Genomic DNA, 20,767 nt, shown 5'->3' on the forward strand with positions numbered 1-20,767 from the left:
GAGATTATTTTAGCAAGCAAGCTCGCCCTGGTAGAATAAAATAAACATGACTTTGCAATAGCTGCAAACTCCATGCCGATATCAACCAACCAATTGATAGAGCGAGTTATAGAGCTGCTGGTCACAGCTACAAATACAATGTAATGCACACTGATGGAAAAAAATGATGGATGAGGATGGGGGACAAAAATGTGACTGAGGGGTCACCGACAGATGATTTGACTTTCATTCCATAGTTGTCACAACATTTCACTCACAGCCACAGAGTGAGCCTCATATTGGTGTTACAGGCAAAGTCACTGGATCATCAAATTCATCATGATCAGTCCTTTGGGAATCATGAATATCTGTACAAAATCTCACAACAATCCATCCAATAGTTGTTGAGACATTTCAGTCTGGACCAAAGTGGTCGACCGACCAACAGACCGACATCAGTACGGACTTTCTGCCAGTGTGGCAAAAACTCAAATGCAAATCAAGTCTCTCTGTCTCACCTGCACAGACATTTCAATCAGCATGAGCAGCTTCTTAATGCCGATCCACAGACTCTGGCCCTTCACAGCTTTGGCTATGCTGGCCCGCTCTACATCCTGAAAGCTGCCCAGCAGCTGTGGAGAGGGGACAAAGAAAAAACAGAGCACTCAGAGTGGGATCAAAAATGGGGTAGTTTCATTACACCAACTGGGAATGCATCCAGGAATTGTAGGAAGAATATCACCTGGTCTGAGTGTGTGAACAAAGAAGAAATACATGTTAAACACCTTCACTGACCAAGTAAATGTCAAGTGTATGTGTGTATAGGTGTGTTTGTTTGTGTGTGCTTCTGTTTCGAAGTGTGTGTCTGTTACCTCCAGGGCCTCGACCAGCTGCTCGCCCCTCGAGATGTTGGGAATGTGGACGGTGGTGCTGAAAGCATCCAACATCTCCATTTCCTGGAGGACGTCTTTGCGACTTGTGGTGCCGATGATCAGCAGCTTACGACCCTGAAGAAAAGCAGACATGACGTTAGACTGTAACTTGTTCATTCAAACATTTCATTTGTCCTGGAGCTGCAGTATGCAATTCTGGAGAAAGATAATTGATGGCTACCAACCCAACGACCTTGGGTTGGTAATCGGACCGCAAGTATTTGACAACCTGGGAATGAGACTCCACAATCAACTGTCTTTCTCCAGAATTACATACTGCACCTTTTTTTTGTATAACTCTTTATTTCAAGTATTTTTAAATGTATAGACAAAACATAATCACCATAGAGACCACACCAGTTAAGTATTCCTGAGTCTGCATGTTAAATGTCCTTTTATTGTTCAGACATTCACAGTGAAGCTGTGTCCATGTCTTTGAAATAAAGACAGTCCATTCCTCCCATTGCCTGGGGAATACTGCTCTTCTAGACCTCAGGGAAAGAGTCATCTTTTCCATTCTGTTCGTCCATTGTTTAAGGCTCGGAGGCTCAGATTTGTACCGGCTCTTTGTAATCACTTCTTTGCTGGCAATCAACAGTATTTCACACAGATGGGAACTTTTTTATTTATCACATCTTCCCCTACTGCACCGAAACACAGGACCTTAACGTCGATAGGTATTTCATCCCCCAAGATCTTTTCCATGACTGAACATACTGGTGATTGGCGCACCATCTCTAACACTGCTGTTATGACTGAGATAGTTTGCCCATGCACCTTTTTTTTATGAATATTTTTTTGGCTTTTGCCTTTATTGGACAGGACAGTCTGGGCATGGGGGGGAGGATGAGAGGCCGAGAGCTTGTACATGGGACACCCACCCTACCTGCAGGGCTCCTGGGAGCTCACATACTGCACCTTTAACAGTCAAAAGAATTGTGACTCTAATTTAAAAGTATACGTTATGGACATAAATAAAGATTTGGGCACATAGATTTTGGATTCTGTTTTTATTTGAAGGCGCCGACACACTGTGTGATAACAGCGTTGTTGCAGGTTCACTGTGTGAGATGGGTCTAATAATATCTTACAAGAAGTCTGTGTCTGACTGTGCGATATTAGTTCAGAGGCACGTGCGATGAATACTGAGTGAGTCGTAGCTCCACGATGAAAACAGAAGGGACTTAAAGCCCCTATTTTGAAAGTGACGTCAAACAAAAAACTCCTTTGGCCATAATGCTGTTTCTTTTCCTTTCCTTTGTGACAATACTAACCCAATGTTTTTGGCTTCATTTCAGGTTTTATTTCAAATACTTGGTTTATAGATGTGGCCTTGCAGCAGCTGTCTTTTATCGTCAAAGCTCAAGGTGGAGGTGTCTCACAGTGAGATCTAAGACTGCTGTTTTGATTGACTGAATATTTCGCTACATTTCTCTCATGATAACGGGATTTCGAGCAGTCCCGGATGAAGGTTGACCGCGTACAGGGGCCTTAAGTCACAACAAGAGCACAGAGAATAGAAAATAACAGGAGACAGGAGAAGACAGGACAACCGCACAGAGCATAACACAACGGAGGACAACAGTAGAGAAGACAAACATGAGCAGAGAAGAAAGAGGAGAAGCGAAAGAAATGTAGCTCCACTAAGCCGACAAGTTGGAGAAGGACCAGGAGAAGAAGACGAAGGAGGAGAGGCAGAGGAGTGGCGAGTAGACAGGGGGATTATGGCTGCCGGCTGCCCCCCCATGGCGTGGGGGGTTGTGATGCTGCATGCAGATGAGGTGCCACACAGGCGGCGGTGCTGCCAGGTCCTGGCTCTCTCACAGAGCCCATTCTCCTCCCTGTCCCCCTGGCCTCCCCCGGCCCCAGGCACCCTGCTGGGCCCAGCGCTTTACAACCCCAGAGGAGCACTGCAGCCAGGCATTCAACACCAGGCCCCGCGCCACTTCTCATGCACATGCAGCCATATAGTGGGCTATGCTCTCATTCACAAACCCATCAACAACAGACACACACACACAAACTACAACCAAAGAAACTATGAGAAATGGGTCTCTACCACCACCATTCACTGCGAGCACAACGGGCCTGGACCAAAACACTCCCTAATAACCATACACTCACACACAGTCGCTCACACATGCCAGTCGCAGCCAGAGACCTCCAACAATTCCTCACAAGACTTTTGTGCTGGCATCCATAAGATCTGCTGCCCTCTCTCTGCCACCTGAGGACTAGCAACCGCACAGTGAGCACGCTGCAAATAAACACCACAACAAAGCGTTTGGTACCTTTGGAGGAGGTTTCTTCAGCAGCACCAGCAGAGCTTGTAACACCAGGTTGGAGAAACGAGGGCCGATTGGGACGTAGTCTGATGAGAAAGAAATTACAATCATTTCACACTCACAACTTAATGTTCAAGATAACTTCAGGCAGAATTTCATTCAATCCATTAGTAAGAAATGCATTGTAGCTGCCTTATAGTGAAGTGCCTCTCAGAGGAGCAAATGGAGTCTTACCTAGTAAACGTTCGATGTCATCCACAACCACACAGCTCAGCTGGGACTTGTAGGCATCTTCAAATATCTATCACAGGGAATTAAAGAGCAAACAAGCTCAGATCAAAGCAAAAAACAGCTTAACGCATGACCTGAAAACACTAAAAAGAAAATGATTTGTGTGTTATGGTGTCAGTTTGGATTTTAAAATGCCTTCTATACCTCCTGAGTCAGTTTGAGCTCTTGAGCCTAACTGGGAATCCCCACTAGAAGCAATACATAAGCAAGACATGAGCTGTGTGTAAGTATTCTGTCTCCAAATCCACACTGACTCCATCTTCCGTAAACATCTCAGCCGTCTGTCAGCAAGAGGTGATTGGACAGCTGCCGGCTAACCTGCCTTCCCCAGGCTGACTGCAGAAAATTTACTGAACCAAGATAGTTTTCATGTCAGCTCAGTGGGAAGAAATCAACAGTGTTTTTATGTATTGATTTTATTTCACCCCCCACTGTAGCGAGTAAAGAGAATCTGCCTGTAGTGAAACAGGCAAGCTCACAAGCAGGCTGGGAGCCTTGATCAATCAATCTATAATTGGTTAATAGCCTCAAAACACATTAACAGCAGGATATTTGTGTGATTCAAGCAGCTGTCTGTGCAGATAATGCTCCACCTCCCATGACAAAAATAGACTTAAATCATGAAAAACATAGGGGGTCTCTGTGAGTCGTGCATCTCTCGGAGACCCGCTGTGAGTGGGGACTGGCTGTAAGTTCAGTTTCATTCACACGTCTCATATTGATACAGTTAAATGGAGATTTTTCTTAACAGCATCCACAAGATAAGAAACAACCAAATTAACTTTGCCATCTTACATGCATCATTGATGGAGATACATTTCACACACTCTCATAAGCTCTCTGTATGAATCCCAAACATTTCTAGACCCAGAGATGACTGAATTAAGTTCTCCATATTTCAAGACTTTCTATTCAGCGTGAGAGGATTTTTAAAAATTCTCAAATAAATGAGTGTTACCTTTTTGATGGCTTGGCATTTGGCGATCTCGGAGTGTCCAATCATCTTGTCAGGGGAGCAGATCTTGATAAAGGGGAACTGGGATTCTTCAGAGATCTTTGCAGCCAGCGCTGTTTTCCCACTGTTAGGTGGACCTGAGAGAGAGGAGCGAGCACACATCAGCTGTTTGTAGTCAATCAAACGGATGTCCTTCACACATGTAGTTTTTATTTTAGGGCCTTTTACGACGTTTGATGTGTGTTCAACTATTGTAGACTGGCATGAGGTTTGTGTGTGTGAGTCCTACCCTCCAGTAGCACAGAGACCAGCGGTGTGCGGTCGCTGTTCTTCGTCTGCTGCACCAGCAGCTCCCCGTCTTCTAAGACTGCTGACACCGGGTCACCCCATCGAATGATCCCGTTCATGATGTAGCTGGCGTAGTCCTCCTGATTGGTGCCGAATGCCTGGACGGGAAGAGAAAGATAGATAGCATTTAGCTTGTGTTCTTTTGTTTGTTTGAGTGTGTAGGAATAAAAATGTATACTTCCAAGGATCCAAAGTGTGACCAATCACTCAGCTTCAATGAAGACGGGACTAGCTAGATATCTTGCTGCTCCACTGTCCACTTTAAATACGCTACAGACTGAGAGCTAACATTAGCAGCAACTGACTAGCCTGTAGCCATTCTGCTTGGCCCAACTCTGACTTCCATAGAATCTACATAATCTACTACGAAAGCCAGAAAGGGAGCATGGCAAGTCAGCCTCTCCAGATGGAAAAAAATTAAGTTGTGAATTGATTCAGAGTTGTAGCAAATACAAATATATATTCCTACATGAGTCGATTTTTCCCACACCTCTACAGCACATAGTCAAGGACAAAAAGGCATCACAGACTTTAAAAGCACAAGAACAATTCTTGTCATAATTACTACCAAAAATTCCCTGAGGAAATGGGAAGCTATCACACTCACGTTCTGGTATTATGATTTAACCAACACCTTAAAAAGGCAGGTTTTTGGTAACAGATCGACTTGTCCAGGCTGACAGTGTCTAGCAGCGTCTCATAAGCTGAGGCAGGAGGACTGCACACAGACTTGGTGGTTTGTATATAAACTTATTTACATTTATACCGTAAAACCTCAATTAAAAGCCTAGTCTCTCTCTAGCCCGGTGTGGTTACACATTTTGACAAATAAGGCCTTTCTCAATCAGACTCCCGGTCCTCCAATCAATTAATTCCTATAGATGTTCTTTGGATATTTGAAACTGGGTTGTTGGCTGCTTGCTTGCTGGAACGTTAGTTAGCTGTTTAGATCAAACATACAAATATATATGTTCAAAATTTGTCAGTATGGAGATGCTACACATTGTTAGCTTGGTCAGATTCTCCACAATTCAATTGTTAGGTTCATTTTATTGACGTCATGAGCACCAGGAAGGACCATAATTCATTCAGATTTACTGGCATGATGAAAAGCAAGTGGAGACTCCCTTCTTCTGGAGCTGTCATAAAGTCAGAATATGTGTCTATTCCCCCAATACCCAATGAGTTATTCATACTCCTTGAGTCAGTAAGGGTCCAATGATCAAAAGAATCAGGAGTTTTTTTCATTAAAAAAAGTGATGAATACTGTTTTAACAGGACAAAGTGGTGCTGTGTCGGTATGCCAGGTGCCATAATCCTCAAGTGCTTTGAAACGAGCGCCCCCATAAAACTCTCTCACCAATGCCCTGTCTGTCAGGGCTAAATCAAATGAATGATTTGTTATTCGAAGCCTAATTTTTATACAGTAATATTCATACAGGTTCAAATAAAAATTTGATCGTGATTCCCATACTTAGTTGAATTTTTACGATATGTTTTTTAAAGTGGTTCGCAAACCAAGTGCTCTTGTTTGGCCCTGACGAAGGGGACATGTCAAAATGTTTGGGCTTTTGATTCAGCACTGTGCCGCTGAAGTAGTAAGAGAAGAAAATGATGAAACGAACCAGTTGTTTGTGTGGTCAACATCCCTTAACCAGATAGGAGTTCCCTGAGGCTGCCCTCACCAGCACAAAGCTGATGGCTTGGGTCTTTATTTGAGCCTCTCACAACTAACCCAAATAATACTGACGGTTCATTTATGGTTGTTTTTAGTTTTTAAATGTACACTGACTTGTCTTAAAATGGTGGACGGGAGGAAGAAGGGGATGATAATGGATTGCTCATTTTGAACTTTTCTGTATTTGGACTTTAAAGGCTGTGAATGTCAAATTAATTTCATGTATTCAACTTAATTTTTTATTAAAATGTATTTGACACAGATACAGGAAGAGACACACAGAGAGTGACGTAACTTACAGGTTTGATGTCGTTATTCAGTGAAGCCATGAAGTCCAGTCTGGAGACCTGCAGCCTCTCTGCCGTCTCGATGTTTACCTCCACTGTGTTACTGGCCTACAGCAAACACAAACATCACACAAGTTGAGTGACAGCAGATAATGAGCTCTGTTCATACCTGGGTGAACTTCATACCCCCCCCCCCCCCCCCACTAATGAAATGCACTACATGAAGTATTACACATTTAGACTGCAGGATGTGTCAGGAGACAATGTACTCCCTCAGAGCAGAAAGGTCAGAGCGAGAGGAGGAGGAGGGAAGAATAAGTGTTCAGAGGAGTGAAGAGAAACGTCACAGCCATCAGCCATGTGTAAAGCCCTTGTCTGTCATTTATCATCACCCTCTAATATCTGCTGCTCCGTGTGTGTGTGTGTGTGTGTGTGTGTGTGTCTGGGGGCAGAACACTTAAAAGATAAGAACTTCACCTTATCAGTGTGTCCCGCTGAGCTGTGTAGATTTGAGCCTACGCACCTGATAAAACACTTAAGTGAGGGCACACACTCTGACACACACATCTGGGTTCTCTGTCCAGTCCCTTCTTGCCTGAGTGGCTACTTTAACTGGCAATATATACGGCAGTGTATCAGTGCCTGCCAGGTGTGTGGCCTGCACCTTAAACTAAGCAACACAACATGTTCTTCCAGTGAGACAGACTACATGGACACATAAATAAATACAGTGTATGTCTCTAGAGGACTCTCACCTTGATATGTCTGTTCATGGCAGTGGACTGTGCGGCCCTGACCAGGCCCTCCAGCTCGGCACCACTGTAGTTCTTAGTCTCCACTGCCAGCTCCTTAATGTCTACGTCAGTGGACAGCAGGTCGTGCTGACGCATCTTTGCCGTGTGGATGTTGAGGATCTGAATGCGGCCCTTTTCATCCGGTAACCCTGGGAGGATAGAGGAGGACTTTAAGGAGGACTTTAAGCTTCAGAAAAAAAGAAGTGTCCTGCTTCTGGCTGCTGTTTCTGACACAGATCAAGTCCTACATTCACAGCAGAGAGCAGTGAACTGAGCTTTGAGATTTACTTATCCTTTTTATGATTTAAATGTAGTTATTATAAACTGAATAAAGGGTCACTTTTCCAGATCACTTGGAGGAATTACTATTAAACATTCATTGATTCTGTGCTGTCAGTTATACAGTTTTAATTCCTTTCCAGTCTACTGAGATAAACTGTGTGTGAAACCTTATCAGTGCGTTCTTCACTTCTTACCGATCTCCATCTTCACCTCCAGTCTTCCTGGCCTCAACAAGGCCTCATCTATCAGGTCAGGCCTGTTGGTCATACCTGAGGGAGGGACAGATGGACAGATAGTGGAGAGGATTAATGAGGCAGATAAGTCAGAGCGCAGATGTTCAGGGATGACACGGGAGAGCCTGTGAGGTTGGCCACATCCACACTAATACATTTTCACTATAGAATGAAAATGGTCTCCGTACACATGATTTCAGAAACATCTCTGTCCGTACTAACATGCCTGAAAACACGTATCAAATGATCATTCATGTACACTGGGCGTGCGCATGCTGGTGTGAACAGGAAGAAGACTGTCTACTCTGTGGTTGGTTGCTTAGGTACAGAAAATACTACGGAGGTGGAGAAGAGCAAGACCAGAGATTTATTGCAGCAATGACGAGGTAGAACTGCTACTGGAAGTAAAACATGAGTATAAGGTGGTCATGGTGGAGTAAAACAGATTGGGAGTTGCTGCAAAGCAAATATAGCGACATACTAGAGCAGTACCAGGAGCATTATCCATCTCTGGCAAACCCACGGCAACAGGAAAGGAGTACTACCCAGCGCCATAATGTCTAGGTGTACATTTTAGCTGGACACATCGCGACTGATAAGAACCAATCGGAAAGAAAACTTGAAAGTCTCTGTTTCTGCCTGTCCATATTAAAAAGTGGCCCAAAAGGTTTCAGACTAAAACATGGTCAGCAGTGTTTTCAAAAGTCTCCTTTTACAGGTTCGGAAACACTGGAGTAGTGTGGATTGTAGGTGTGAATGTAGCAAATATTATGCGTCTTACAACAAAAACCTGTGGATGTAGCTACTTTGTGGAAGAGAAGGGAGACAAGTGTGTGTTTATTTGTGTGTGAGCAGCACCTATGACCAGGATGTTGTTGAGCTGCTCCACGCCGTCTATCTTGGACAGCAGCTGGTTGACGACAGTGTCGTGGACTCCCGTGCTGCCGGCCATGCTCCCACGCTGTTTACAGATGGCGTCAATCTCATCAAATATGATGATGTGAAGGCCGCTGTTCGCACCGAGCTGTGCAGCAGAGAGATGAGGAGGAAAAATAAATATAGGACAAAAGAATAATATGTGAACTGTAGGTGCTGCCTTGTCTCTTACTTCCTGCTTACAACAGTGATGATGTGTTCTTGTCTTACACAATGTTCATCACAAGGTGATTTTGCAGGTGAGTGTGCAACTTATTACTTAAAAACACAAAATCTAAATCTATTTTAAAGTTGTTGCTTAAACATCCAGGTTATGTGTCCTTCCAGTATTTCCCGAACTTATTTGGGCATCAAATTAAAGGATTTTTAAATGTTTTTCGAGGTTTTAACATATAATTAGCATGTTTTTTCTTTTTTTGTTTTTCATTTAGGTTGTTTTTCAGTTTCAGCAGCTAATACAATCATATTCACAATTTTGCCCTCTGTTTTTTCCATTTTATTAGTTGTATCTATAGCGTTTATATATAATTTGTCTAAAAAAAAACAAGGAGAAAAATATAAAAATATTTCTATTTCTTTTTTATTAGCTGTATAATAATTTATTAGCTGTAGAAAATTTGTCAAAATACATAAATAAATAAAAAAGGAAAAAATATTTTAATTTATTTTTTAGCTGTATCTGTATAGCTTATGCAATTTGTCATAAATAAATAAATAAATAAATAAAAGGAGGATAAAAATAAAAATACTTCCTTTTTATTAGCTGTATCTATATGGTTTATATATATTTTGCCAAAGTAAATAAATAAATAAGTAAATAAGAGAAAAATAAAATTAAAAATATTTCCATTTCTTTTTCTATTAGCTGCATCCATATGGTTTACATATAATTTGTCAAAATAATAAATAGATATATAAATAAATAAAAGGGAAAATAAAAATAAAAATATTTCTATTTTTTATTAGCGGTATCAAATAATTGTCAAAATGAATAAATAAAATAATAAAAATAAAAAATAAAAATAAATTTTTAAAATTAAAATTAAATTAAAATCAAAATTATCCTCTGAAAAAAAAAACTAAATAAAAATCTATATTTTGCATCCTTAAAGGAAGTTTCTAGAAGATTTCAGTGTCCCAGAGGAAAGTATTATGGAATAATTTTTTTTTAAATGAGACAATTTGGCAGCTAAAACTTAAATAATTAGAGACATTACAGATACATTTTTAAAGTTATAAAATTGCAATAAATAAATAAATTTTGAGTTATGTGAATATCACTCCTGTATAATCATGTTTATATTTTTCTGTATCAGGTTCTTTTTGAGATATAAAGACGACAAACACACAGCCGACATTGTGCTTTCATCCTGACCTGAAGTCAGCTCTGACCCTCAGCAGAAAGACAGATGGAAGAAGTGAGACAGCAGCAGGGTGGGGGGTTATCCGTCCATCTACAGACCTGTCAGTCTCAGCCGTAGCATTTAAAACAGGTGTGGAGCTGTGCTTATTACACACTGCATGGCGTGTGTGTGTGTGTGCGTGTGTTTATAGGGAGGTCTATTAGGAGGTCAAAGACAGCCCAGCCCCTCATTAGGTGGTGAAGAGTGAGGTTCGATGCAGCTCACTGTCTCACCATCCAAACCAACCATCACTGCTGAGTTTCAATACATAACTACCCCCTTCAGCCCCCACCCCCCGACGCCCTCTACAAACACACACACAGACACACACCAGAACTTTACCAAAGTTATTACAGCTATGTCTGGCTAAAGGGCAGATCTCTCCACTCCTGGAGAAATTAGTTTTTTTTTCTGTTTGGATAGATGAAATCTGTGTTTTGTGGAGATAATGGGAGAATACTGATCCACAAGAGGAGCCTTTTCATCTGATGTGTAGATAGTAAGTTCAGCAACCACCACAGGTAATACCTCTGGTTATCATTTATCAACAGCAAGATGTGGTGTTTTCATTTTTTGCTATGTGGGTTTAGCTGCGCTTCAAAGGAATAGTTAATTTTTTGAAGGGCGGGAAGTGTATGAGGTGCTTATCCATAGTCTGTGTATTACCTACAGTAGACGGTGGTCAGTACACCCCAGTTTAGCTGCCTCAAAAATCAGTTTTGGTCTAGGCCATACTTAGGAAGTTGTCACCTCTTTGCCTTGCCGTTAGACAACAATTTTCGAAAGGAAATCAAAACCATTATTTCGCTCTCTTAAAAGCCAGACTCCATTGAGAAAAAGAAAAATTCAACATAGCTGAACCTGAGAGCTGCTGGTCTGCTGCTGCCTTGATCTGTTAGTTTGTTTGTGTTATTGTGTGAATTTGACGTTTTAAAATCTACTTGTTTCACTCTAGCCTGCTTCTCCAAACTGGAGGTGTGCCAACCACCATCTACTGTAGGTAATACACTGACTATGAATTAGTACCTCATACAACCCTACTTCAAAAACTCCAAACTATCCCTTTAAATTCTTCACCTCCTGAAAGCTCAGTCATGCAATATTTAATGTGCTATGATAAAAGTAGGAGTGTTTGAGAAACCCTCTTGTGCACGTGAGTATCTATATTGAAATGTGTCCTCTGCTCACCCTCTTCTGTTCGTCCTCTGCGTCTGCAAACAGCTTCCTGATGTTGGCCTCAGACTCTCCCACGTACTTGTTGAGAATCTCGGGGCCGTTGACGATCTTTGGCTCGCGGGCCTTGAGCATCTTGCCAATCTGTCGTGCCATCAGGGTTTTACCGCAGCCTGGGGGTCCGAACAGCAGGATGCCCTTCACATGCTTACAGCCTGGAGACAGACGCACAACCGAGGAGAGAGGAAGTTAAACTGAGCACAGGAACTCATACATAGCAAATGTTTCTACTAGTTCTAAAGCTCATGGGCCGTATCTTACACCTGGCAAAATGGGGCACAGCGCGGTGCAACTGATATTGCCAGTTACAGACTGATGCTGCTGTCATTTTCACAGCCAGTGCCCACGTTGTTCAAGTAGCAAATGTCTAATTCCCAGATAATGCACCGTTTAACTTGTTAAAGTGAAGTTAGATACGCCCTAAATGTTCTTGCGCCGTACACTTCAGACCAAGCGCTATAGATCGTTTAAATAGGACCACATATCTTTGTTAGATGACTTTTAATCCAGTGTTTCAAATACGTTCATCAAGCAGCAGGACTCATCTCTTACAAGTGTAGGCTCTTGTTCCCTTTTCCTCAGCCCACTGGTTTATTATTGGCAGTAGTTATAAAATAATGAGCGTGAGAAGGTACAGTGGTGACCCATAAAGCAAAGGGAGATGCTGTATTTCTAAAACCAATATCACGCAGGGTAATTTACTTCATTAAAAGATGGTTTAGTGACTTCTTGGATAAATTATTCCTCCAGTGAACTCAGTTCTTTAAGGGTTCGTTCTGTGCAATCATTAACTGGCTTTGAGTCAGTATTGTGCTGCTTTGATAAAGTGTGTGCTCATAATAAAATGTTCTCTTATATAAATTAACCATGAATTTATTGCCTCAGAATATTTGTGATTATGAACAGTTTTTGCATCGGGAGATTCTAGTGTCCAGACTTAACTCTCCCAACCATCAGTGGTGGAAGAAGTATTCAGATCCTTTACTGCAGTAATAGTACTAATACCAGACCATGAAAATACTTTATTACAGGTAAAAGTACTAAGTTTACCTAAGTAACAGTCAGTATTATCAGCAGAATAAGCTTTAAATATGAAAAGTAAAAGTACTCATAATGCAGTAAAATATTACCTGTCAGTGTTTTACTATTCTGTCTGATGTTTTTGGATTAATAATAATGAAAAGCCCTCTTTTCAGCTTTGTGATGATGCATTTTCCAGCTCATTCAAGAGGTTTTATAAAGAGTTTATTTAGCTTAAAAAGGGGGAGAATTTTCTCAACACACAACGGAAAATTTCACCCTTCAGTTTATCACAAACATGCAACATCAACACATCTGGAGATTCATGGGATGCGTTCTGAATCCAAACTCCTTCTTTTTATTTAGAAGTTACAACAGCTGCCCTTAAAAGATACGTACTGTTGCATGCAGCATGCGCACAATCAGGACATAGTACTTTCTCATAACATTACGCCCCAAACTTTGACCCATTTGCTTTTATATCCGTTACCTGGAAATCAGACGCATTTTTGGCATACTGCATTTGACATACTATGTATTGAGCCATACTAAATCTTTTTCTGGTGTACTTCACAGTATGGTAGCATGGGTGCTGGAGCGCACAGGTGGTTTTCACTCAACAAAAAGGAGATGAAAAACTGTAAACTAAAAAGTAATTGTAGTGGAGCAGAAATATAAAGTTGCATGACATGGAAATCCTCAAGAAAAGTACAAATGTCTCAAATTTGTTCAGCCATGAGTTAATTACAAATGTGGCGACAGAAGATTGAGGCAGAATCATTTGAACAGTTTTCCAGCCTCTCACTGCAGCTCCACTGATTTCCTTTGTTTTATTCCTTCTCCATAAATATCAAGTGTGGAGTCTGCGAGCTCTCCACTCAACCAAGTTTACAGTGTAGGTCCTTTAGTGGCCTTTTGCACCTGCTTAATGACATTTAGCCCAGACTAATTGAGAGGCCCCAGATAACCATCTGAGCTGCCATTTGGGCCTGCTGAAGGAAAAGCAGCCAGGATGACAGGTGGGGGTGGAGGGAAGAAGGGAAGGCTTTCCAGCGATGTGAGGGGAAAGTTATGTGGTTGTGTTGTGTTTAAGAGAGAAAGCGCTGAAGCTTCTGTCTGTCTGCTTCACCTCTCCGGGAGCAAAGGAGACACAAGGTGAAACTTTCAAACTATTGCTCCACCGCACACACAAAATGTGCAACGTACACACGGAGCACACACCACCTCTCTGTCAGCACCTGCTCCCCCCGCTCCCCACGCCTGCCAATTACAGCTTTACCTTTAGCTGGATGCTCTATCAGGGCATGCCATCTCATTACAGCAGCCAGCTGGCCGCAGCCAAAGGCCGACTCCTGCACACAAACACCCGGCTAAAGGTCAGCTCACACACTGCTGGACGCTGCCACAGGCCCTCAGTGCTGTGGGTATGTGTACCAGATTTAAGTAATGTGTGTTTGCCAGGCTCAGAGGTCTTTACAACAGGTTTTCACAAGACTTCTGGGTCTGGGAGCAAGGATTAGGCCTGATGTGAGTGATTGTGTGTGGGAGGGGAGGGTTTCTGTGTGAGTCACAAAGGAGACTACCTGATGGCCTTTGCAGAGTGAATCATTGTAGTAATCTGAAAGCTGTCAAAGATCTATTAATGAGTGTGTGCAGGGATCACTGTCAGAGGATGCCAAGGTCTTTAGTCATGGTCGAGGAGCCACAGAAGGACCTTGTCTGCTAATTGTTGCTTGTTGAGTTTCACCGTTTCAGGCAATGATACATTCTTCAAACGAATTGTTCAAAGTTCTGTTTGCCATAACATTCATTTAAGGATTAAACACAAGCTGAATACAGCAACAGAAAACTGCGACTATAAATTTGGCAGGTATTACGAATCTGTTCAATCTGATGAAAACTGGAAAAACTTAATCAGGAGTTGCCATAACAATTTGCACTCCTACACCTGTTTGTAAGTGAAGCCTACTTTACCTACAGTCCAAATAAATTGCTTTGGAATAAATTTAAAGGTAATGCAGAACTGCAACACATTGCAAATGTTATGCAAAAGGAGCTCTGGTATCAGTATTGGCAGATATCCAAAAAAAAAAAAAAAAAAAGTGGATTGGTGCATTGCTTCTCACAACACAATCTTATGACACCATCATCTGAGTCTCAGCGAGACTACAAAACGTGGAAGAACAGGCACAAACATATAAATAAGAGATGGCTTGATAAAAAGAAAAGGAGGGAAACTCACCCATCTGTTCTACTATGTCTGGAGGGAAAACTCGGGAGGCGAAGGCTCGACGGAAGATGTCAGAAAACTCCTTGTCGAGGCCGCCAATACCCATCTTCTCGAAGTTCCAGTCTGGGCTGATGATGGACTGGCGGGACTCTCGGGTCTTGGATTTCCCTGGAGGGGTGACACAAAAACAAACACAAGGTTTTGTTCAAAAAGACTGCCAAACATTTTATGATTATTTACTGGATACTTCTATCTGCTCTTACAGTCTGCATACAGCAGGTTTTTTTTTTTTTTTTTTTTTTTTAAATTGAGACTTACAGAGAGTTGCAGGAGTTATTCCGAGTCCCAAAATGATTGTTTGAAATAAAATGAATATGGTGCAACTGCTTTGTCTTTAACATGAGGTAAGTCTAAGATTTTCACAGTCAGAATCAGAATCAGGTTTATTGCTAAGTAGGGTTGGGAACAGAATGGTGGCTAAGTGTGCATCTGAGCGATAGAGTAACTTATCTTGTTGCTAGATCGCACTTATCGTACTTATTTTTTACATCTGAAATTACCCTTTCGTTGTTACAGAGAGCACAAAACACTGAAAAAATATACTGTTGGGTATCTGTACCAAAATCCAGGGACTGGTATCAGTTAAAATGCCTCACACAAGCCTCGCATAATGTCTCCTCTCTCAGATACATAGGTATAGAACTAGTTAAACAGCCCTCACGTGGTGGTGACATTAACTCTCTCGTACTTAAAAGAGAAGCTTTTTGGATATATACCCTGGACACTTTGGCTCCCAAAGGGCTTAATGTTGATTTTGACTTGAGGCCTTTTTTATGATGTGTGTGGTCCGTGCTCTTCATTTCTATGGGTCTAGGAACTTGTCATTTGTGTTTACATTGTTCCCTCAGTAGCTGGTATGATGTTGGTTTTGATTGTTTTCTGCTACTACTGTGTGAGCCATGTTTCTCATATTGTCTGCACTTGCCATATCGCTGTGTTTGATATTTATTAGAGACGCCTCTACAGAACATTTTTTTTCCCCTTTTGATATCGCATAAATTTATGATGGTCTTCACCTGATGTTTCTCTTTATGTGATATTTAAAGTGTGTGGGATTTGTTTATATTTATATTTGCACTGCAGGCCTTATACCTGCGCAAATTCTTAAAGATTTTCTTATAGAATCTTTGTAAAGTGGTATTCTAGCATTGTTGCTTTGTACTGCATTTAAAGATTGTTTCTCATCAATCAGAAATATATATTTTTCTTTTCTGTTTGATAATTATTATTATTATTGTTCTCACACCTGTGGTTTATCACCTGATTGTGTCAGGTGACCCTAAGGGGTTGTGTGCGTATATACGGAGGTGTATTCACATTCACTTCATGTCTGATGAAGGGCAGGGGCCCGAAACGTAACACATGAATAAATTGTTCAAGGAGCAGCTTCTGGTGTGCGGACTTCATCTTTTATTCCATACTTACCTTTTGGTCCAGCACCCAGCATTAAGTTTTTTGGGATGTGCGTGCTACTTTTACCTGTTATCAGTTAAAATGTGAACAGTACCAAAACCTGTTGCAAAGTAAGTTTTCACAAACATGGAATTGGCTTTGGTGTTTTGATGCATGACAATAAACACAGAAAAAATTCAAGCAATATTAATAGAGGATCAAAACAAAACAAAACAACAATAACATGTGTAACACAGTATACAGAGATAGTATACAAAAAGATGTGTGATGATGTAACGCATAGAAACAGACACATTTTAGCTTTGTTTCTAACTGATGTGCTAAATAAATGATCACAATATGCATATAACTAGAATATATTACATTTTAACCTCATCATGAGGGTGAACTGACCATCAGATGGCCATCAGCACCGTTGGATTTGTGAATGTGGAAGGAAAAGCAAGCTGAGCAAAGTGTGCCCCCTTGTGGATTTATGAAGAATTGCTATAAAACAGTGACTATAAAAACACTTCTTTCTTTATAAATGAATGTGAGGTTTGCAGTGATTTTAGGAGCTCACTATATGTCATCATCACGTCAGCTTTCGTGTTTGTAACTAACATTTGCACTGGCTGGTAAATGGAGATTAAACCACAAAAGATTCTACATCTAAACTATCTAACTATCCATACTGTCAATATTTGAGATGAAGTGCTTGTGTACTGTTGACACTCACCGACCAGCGTCATGGATGAAGTCTCTGACTTCTCAAAAATCACCTGACTGTTTCCCAGCAACAAACCAATCTCAATCTGAGGAGAGAAACAATAAAGATGTAAATCATTCAGGACACAGTACAATGGGTTTGTTACCTTTACTCAACGCAACAAGTAACATTCAACTGCAACACGTCAACTACTTTAAATTAACTGTGTTCCTTAAAATCAATTATTTCCATGCTATATATAAAAGCCTTAAATGGTACAGAACATTATGAACATCACGGGGCAGTGACAGATGGTTCTCCAGATACCTTTGGTTTCTTGTTAGAGCCACGTTCTCCCTTCAGGATGCTGGGGTCCATGGCCTCAATATCCTTTATTAGCAGGCCAAACAACTTATCACAGAAACTAAACACCAGCTAGAAAACAAAACACACACAGAGAGCAAAGTGAGATTCACGAAATAAGGACAGAAAAAACCTTTTAATTACACCAAACAAATGGAACATGGGTGGACAATGACAGGACACATTAAAACTAATTTAAAATTAATTTAACAAAACCAAAACAATTGAAACGCTCCATTTCACTGGTCTTTCTTCGTTCTTTCGTTCATTCTCTTATAAACTTATTATCTAAAAAGCAATGTCAGTAATTCCCCTAACTTTTAAAATAAATTCAGAGTTTGTCCAGTTTTTATGAATGTTCACACTGTCACATTATTGACATGTAAAAGCACCTGCTGGCCAACGCTGAAGGCCTGGTTGTTGAAGTGCTGGATGAACTCGCTGGCCATGTTGTCTGAGTCGTAGGGGTTGCTGTCCACATTCTTCTTCTGCAGGAAGTCAATTTCCACTGTCATGGTGCTTATGCACTGTTTGGACTTGTCGAACTTGTAGTTTGTTACTATGGAGGAGTAAAAAAAACGACAGGTGGTGAGGGTTGTAGGTCAGACAGCAACATCTGGATTACCTGTGATAGGACTGATAGTTCTCCTCGAAGCCTAGCAACTCAAAAAGTTGGCCAACTGCACTGTTTCTCCTGCACATCCTCATGAGAATATGTCTTCTTTCTCCCTTTGCAGTGCTGTCTAATTAAAATTAAAGCTGCCTTAATTGATCTTTGTGGCCACTTGGGGGGAAGAGGATCGAGCTGACAGCACAACTTCTGACACATTATCACCTTTATAGTTGTTTTGGCAAACAGTTGCCTTTGTACACACTCAGCACACACAGAGCAAGTATAGGATTCAGTTGGAGTTAGCACTGCACCAACTCCTGAGAAAGTATTTAAATGTTATGCCGCATTTCCACTGCATGGTACAACACGGCTCTATTAATGTCGACTCATTCATTTTTTGTTTTCCATCGGCAAAAGTTGTGGACAGTACTTGGTCCTTTTTTTGGTACCACATCGGTCAAGGTCCAGGGTCAGAGAGATCATCACTAGTGCAACACTGGACATCCTGCACAAATCTGCCCTTTTTTTTCACTTGACACAGATTTTAAAAAATGGCAAAACTGCGCTGCACACTCTGCCATACAATTGATGAAGTGTGGACTTCCTCCGTTTGGTTGCTGATGTAGAGATTAAGCAAGTATGGTTTTGAAGATTCTGTCACGGCAGTTTCACGCTGTGTTGTTAAGAGAATCCCACCCACACTAAGGGGTACTATCTGCAGTGGAAAACAAAATGGAGGAAAGGACCTAGTAACAGAAGTGAGTTAAGTTCAGTGGAGCCGAAGCATGAAATGAAAATGCAGCATTTTGTTTCTTTTCCAGCTCGTCACTAACTTTGTTTTTCTGCCTTTTGGTGCTGCAAGTAGTTTCTCAGAGCTTAAGTGTTTTAAACTGCAGATTAGAGCAGAGTTTAAGGGTTGCAAAACAAAAACAATGAGCTAAAAGAGGCTAAAACGCTTCAAAGAGCTGGAGGATACTGTGTGTGATAACTTGTGGGTTTGCCTCTACAATCGACCCCTTTCATGTTTTATCGATCATTACTGTAGTGAAGCTTTACATAAGATCATGGTTTTGGGTACAGTATACCAAAGTGTGTGACATTAGATCTCACTCATGTACACTGTATCTAATAACCTAGTACAGAACGATTATCAATAAATTATCACTTTGTCTTCATCTTAAAGGGGAACTACGCCCATTTTCAAAGTTCATACATGCTATTCCTCTGATATAAGATGGAGGTCTGGAGCTGCACCACAGACACTGAATGGTGAAAGGTGTTCTAGATCAGTGGTTCCCAACTGGTGGGTCGCAGTCTAAAAGTAGGTCTCGGGTCCATTCTGAATGGACGGCAAGTGACTCGCAAATGTGTCAAGTTTGTAATACACACTTTATTTTAAAGTAAGGTGAATTCCAGGCACAGAGCTTTTATTTTGAAGTGCCGTTTCCTGATGTAGAGTGTGTGACGATTCTTCAGGTGATTATAAACTAATGAAAACATAGTTATGAATATTATATTCCCTTTCTGCCCCTAAATCCTACACACTGGACCTTAAAAACGAAGCCGTGGACTCCATTTACAGTAGGGATGCACGATAATATCGACATGTTATCGGTATCGGCCGATATTGGCTTTAAAATGGATCAGCCAACATGCTTTTTCTTATTTTGCACTATGAATGAATATTACACACATTGTAAAGTATTGTGTTTCATGTCTCCATCTGCTGGTGGCCCATCACAATAAGAGTATACATGCATAATATGATGTTAATTCCACTACAGAAGAGACTTGATGATCACTAAAATTAGATGGAGAAAAAAGTGGATATCGGCCAAATGAGTTGTCATATATCGGCATATTGGATATCGGCAAAAAATCCAAATTGTGTGTCCCTACTTTACAGTTTTTAAAAGACAAGCTTGAGTGAATAAAGTCACAATAATGAAAGCAGTAACACCACTTACAGCATTCAAAATCAACACAAATGCAGTACCCAGTTTCAGCCGGCAGATGTCGCCATTTCTGACTGTTTAAAATGCTTTGAAACCGTGAACCATTTTCAACACTGCTGCTTAACAGTGATCAAGTGCTTCAGAAATCTCTGTTTCCCCCATTACCACTGAATATCTCACACAGCTCTATCAGCTACACTATCTCTGACATTTATGGTCTGATTACGTTCAATTAGACGCCAACAAAACAGCAGGGTCTAAGCTCATTAGTACATTCAGAGTGGTTAACAAATCAATTAACGCCTTGTTAGGAGGCTGTTATAATCAAACATCGATTCCTCTCATCCTTTAGCGTGAAAAACAAAATCAGCAACACAACAGGCAGTTCCTGAATCTGACATGATTTGTGGTGCCCTTTTTAAATTGTCTGAATGTCTTCAAACTGCTGCTAATGTCTCATTATGGAAATGAGATTTACTGTAAATGGCTCTCCGCCAGATTGGCATGATAATTCCACCGCTGTCAGGTAATTAGCAAAATTACATCCACAATACTGCTGCATTATTCATATCACAATTACCAGGAGACACTGCTAAAAACATTCGATCCATTACAGAACTTCATGCTCAGATATTCTAATATAGTCTAGACAAAAGGACACTGAGTACTTCTTTGATCAAATAATAAAAATAGTATTTCATTGGTTTTATCACAGGCTATTTTACTGCTAATAACCACTGTTAATATCTGGTTTAACCTCTTCCACTCCACCCTCCCTACCATAAACCC

At 41.0% G+C, this 20,767-nt stretch overlaps 1 protein-coding gene across 1 annotated transcript in view; it reads right to left on the reverse strand.

The window, feature by feature from the left end:
- The window catches only part of LOC125881329 (vesicle-fusing ATPase-like), a 48,071-nt gene that overhangs the window by 14,428 nt on the left and 12,876 nt on the right, over positions 1 to 20,767 (reverse strand). Inside the window, exons 5-19 of the mRNA XM_049564440.1 lie at positions 17,803 to 17,969; positions 17,375 to 17,482; positions 17,078 to 17,153; positions 14,899 to 15,054; positions 11,592 to 11,791; positions 8,923 to 9,088; positions 8,026 to 8,100; positions 7,511 to 7,698; positions 6,768 to 6,863; positions 4,732 to 4,888; positions 4,446 to 4,579; positions 3,431 to 3,497; positions 3,203 to 3,282; positions 852 to 986; positions 498 to 611 (exon numbers count right to left, since the gene is read on the reverse strand). Coding sequence (XP_049420397.1) covers positions 498 to 611; positions 852 to 986; positions 3,203 to 3,282; positions 3,431 to 3,497; positions 4,446 to 4,579; positions 4,732 to 4,888; positions 6,768 to 6,863; positions 7,511 to 7,698; positions 8,026 to 8,100; positions 8,923 to 9,088; positions 11,592 to 11,791; positions 14,899 to 15,054; positions 17,078 to 17,153; positions 17,375 to 17,482; positions 17,803 to 17,969 — 1,919 coding nt within the window. The remainder of the gene's footprint in view (positions 1 to 497; positions 612 to 851; positions 987 to 3,202; positions 3,283 to 3,430; positions 3,498 to 4,445; positions 4,580 to 4,731; positions 4,889 to 6,767; positions 6,864 to 7,510; positions 7,699 to 8,025; positions 8,101 to 8,922; positions 9,089 to 11,591; positions 11,792 to 14,898; positions 15,055 to 17,077; positions 17,154 to 17,374; positions 17,483 to 17,802; positions 17,970 to 20,767) is intronic.

Source organism: Epinephelus fuscoguttatus, linkage group LG20 (assembly GCF_011397635.1).
Source record: "Epinephelus fuscoguttatus linkage group LG20, E.fuscoguttatus.final_Chr_v1".
Lineage (NCBI taxonomy): Eukaryota > Metazoa > Chordata > Actinopteri > Perciformes > Serranidae > Epinephelus > Epinephelus fuscoguttatus.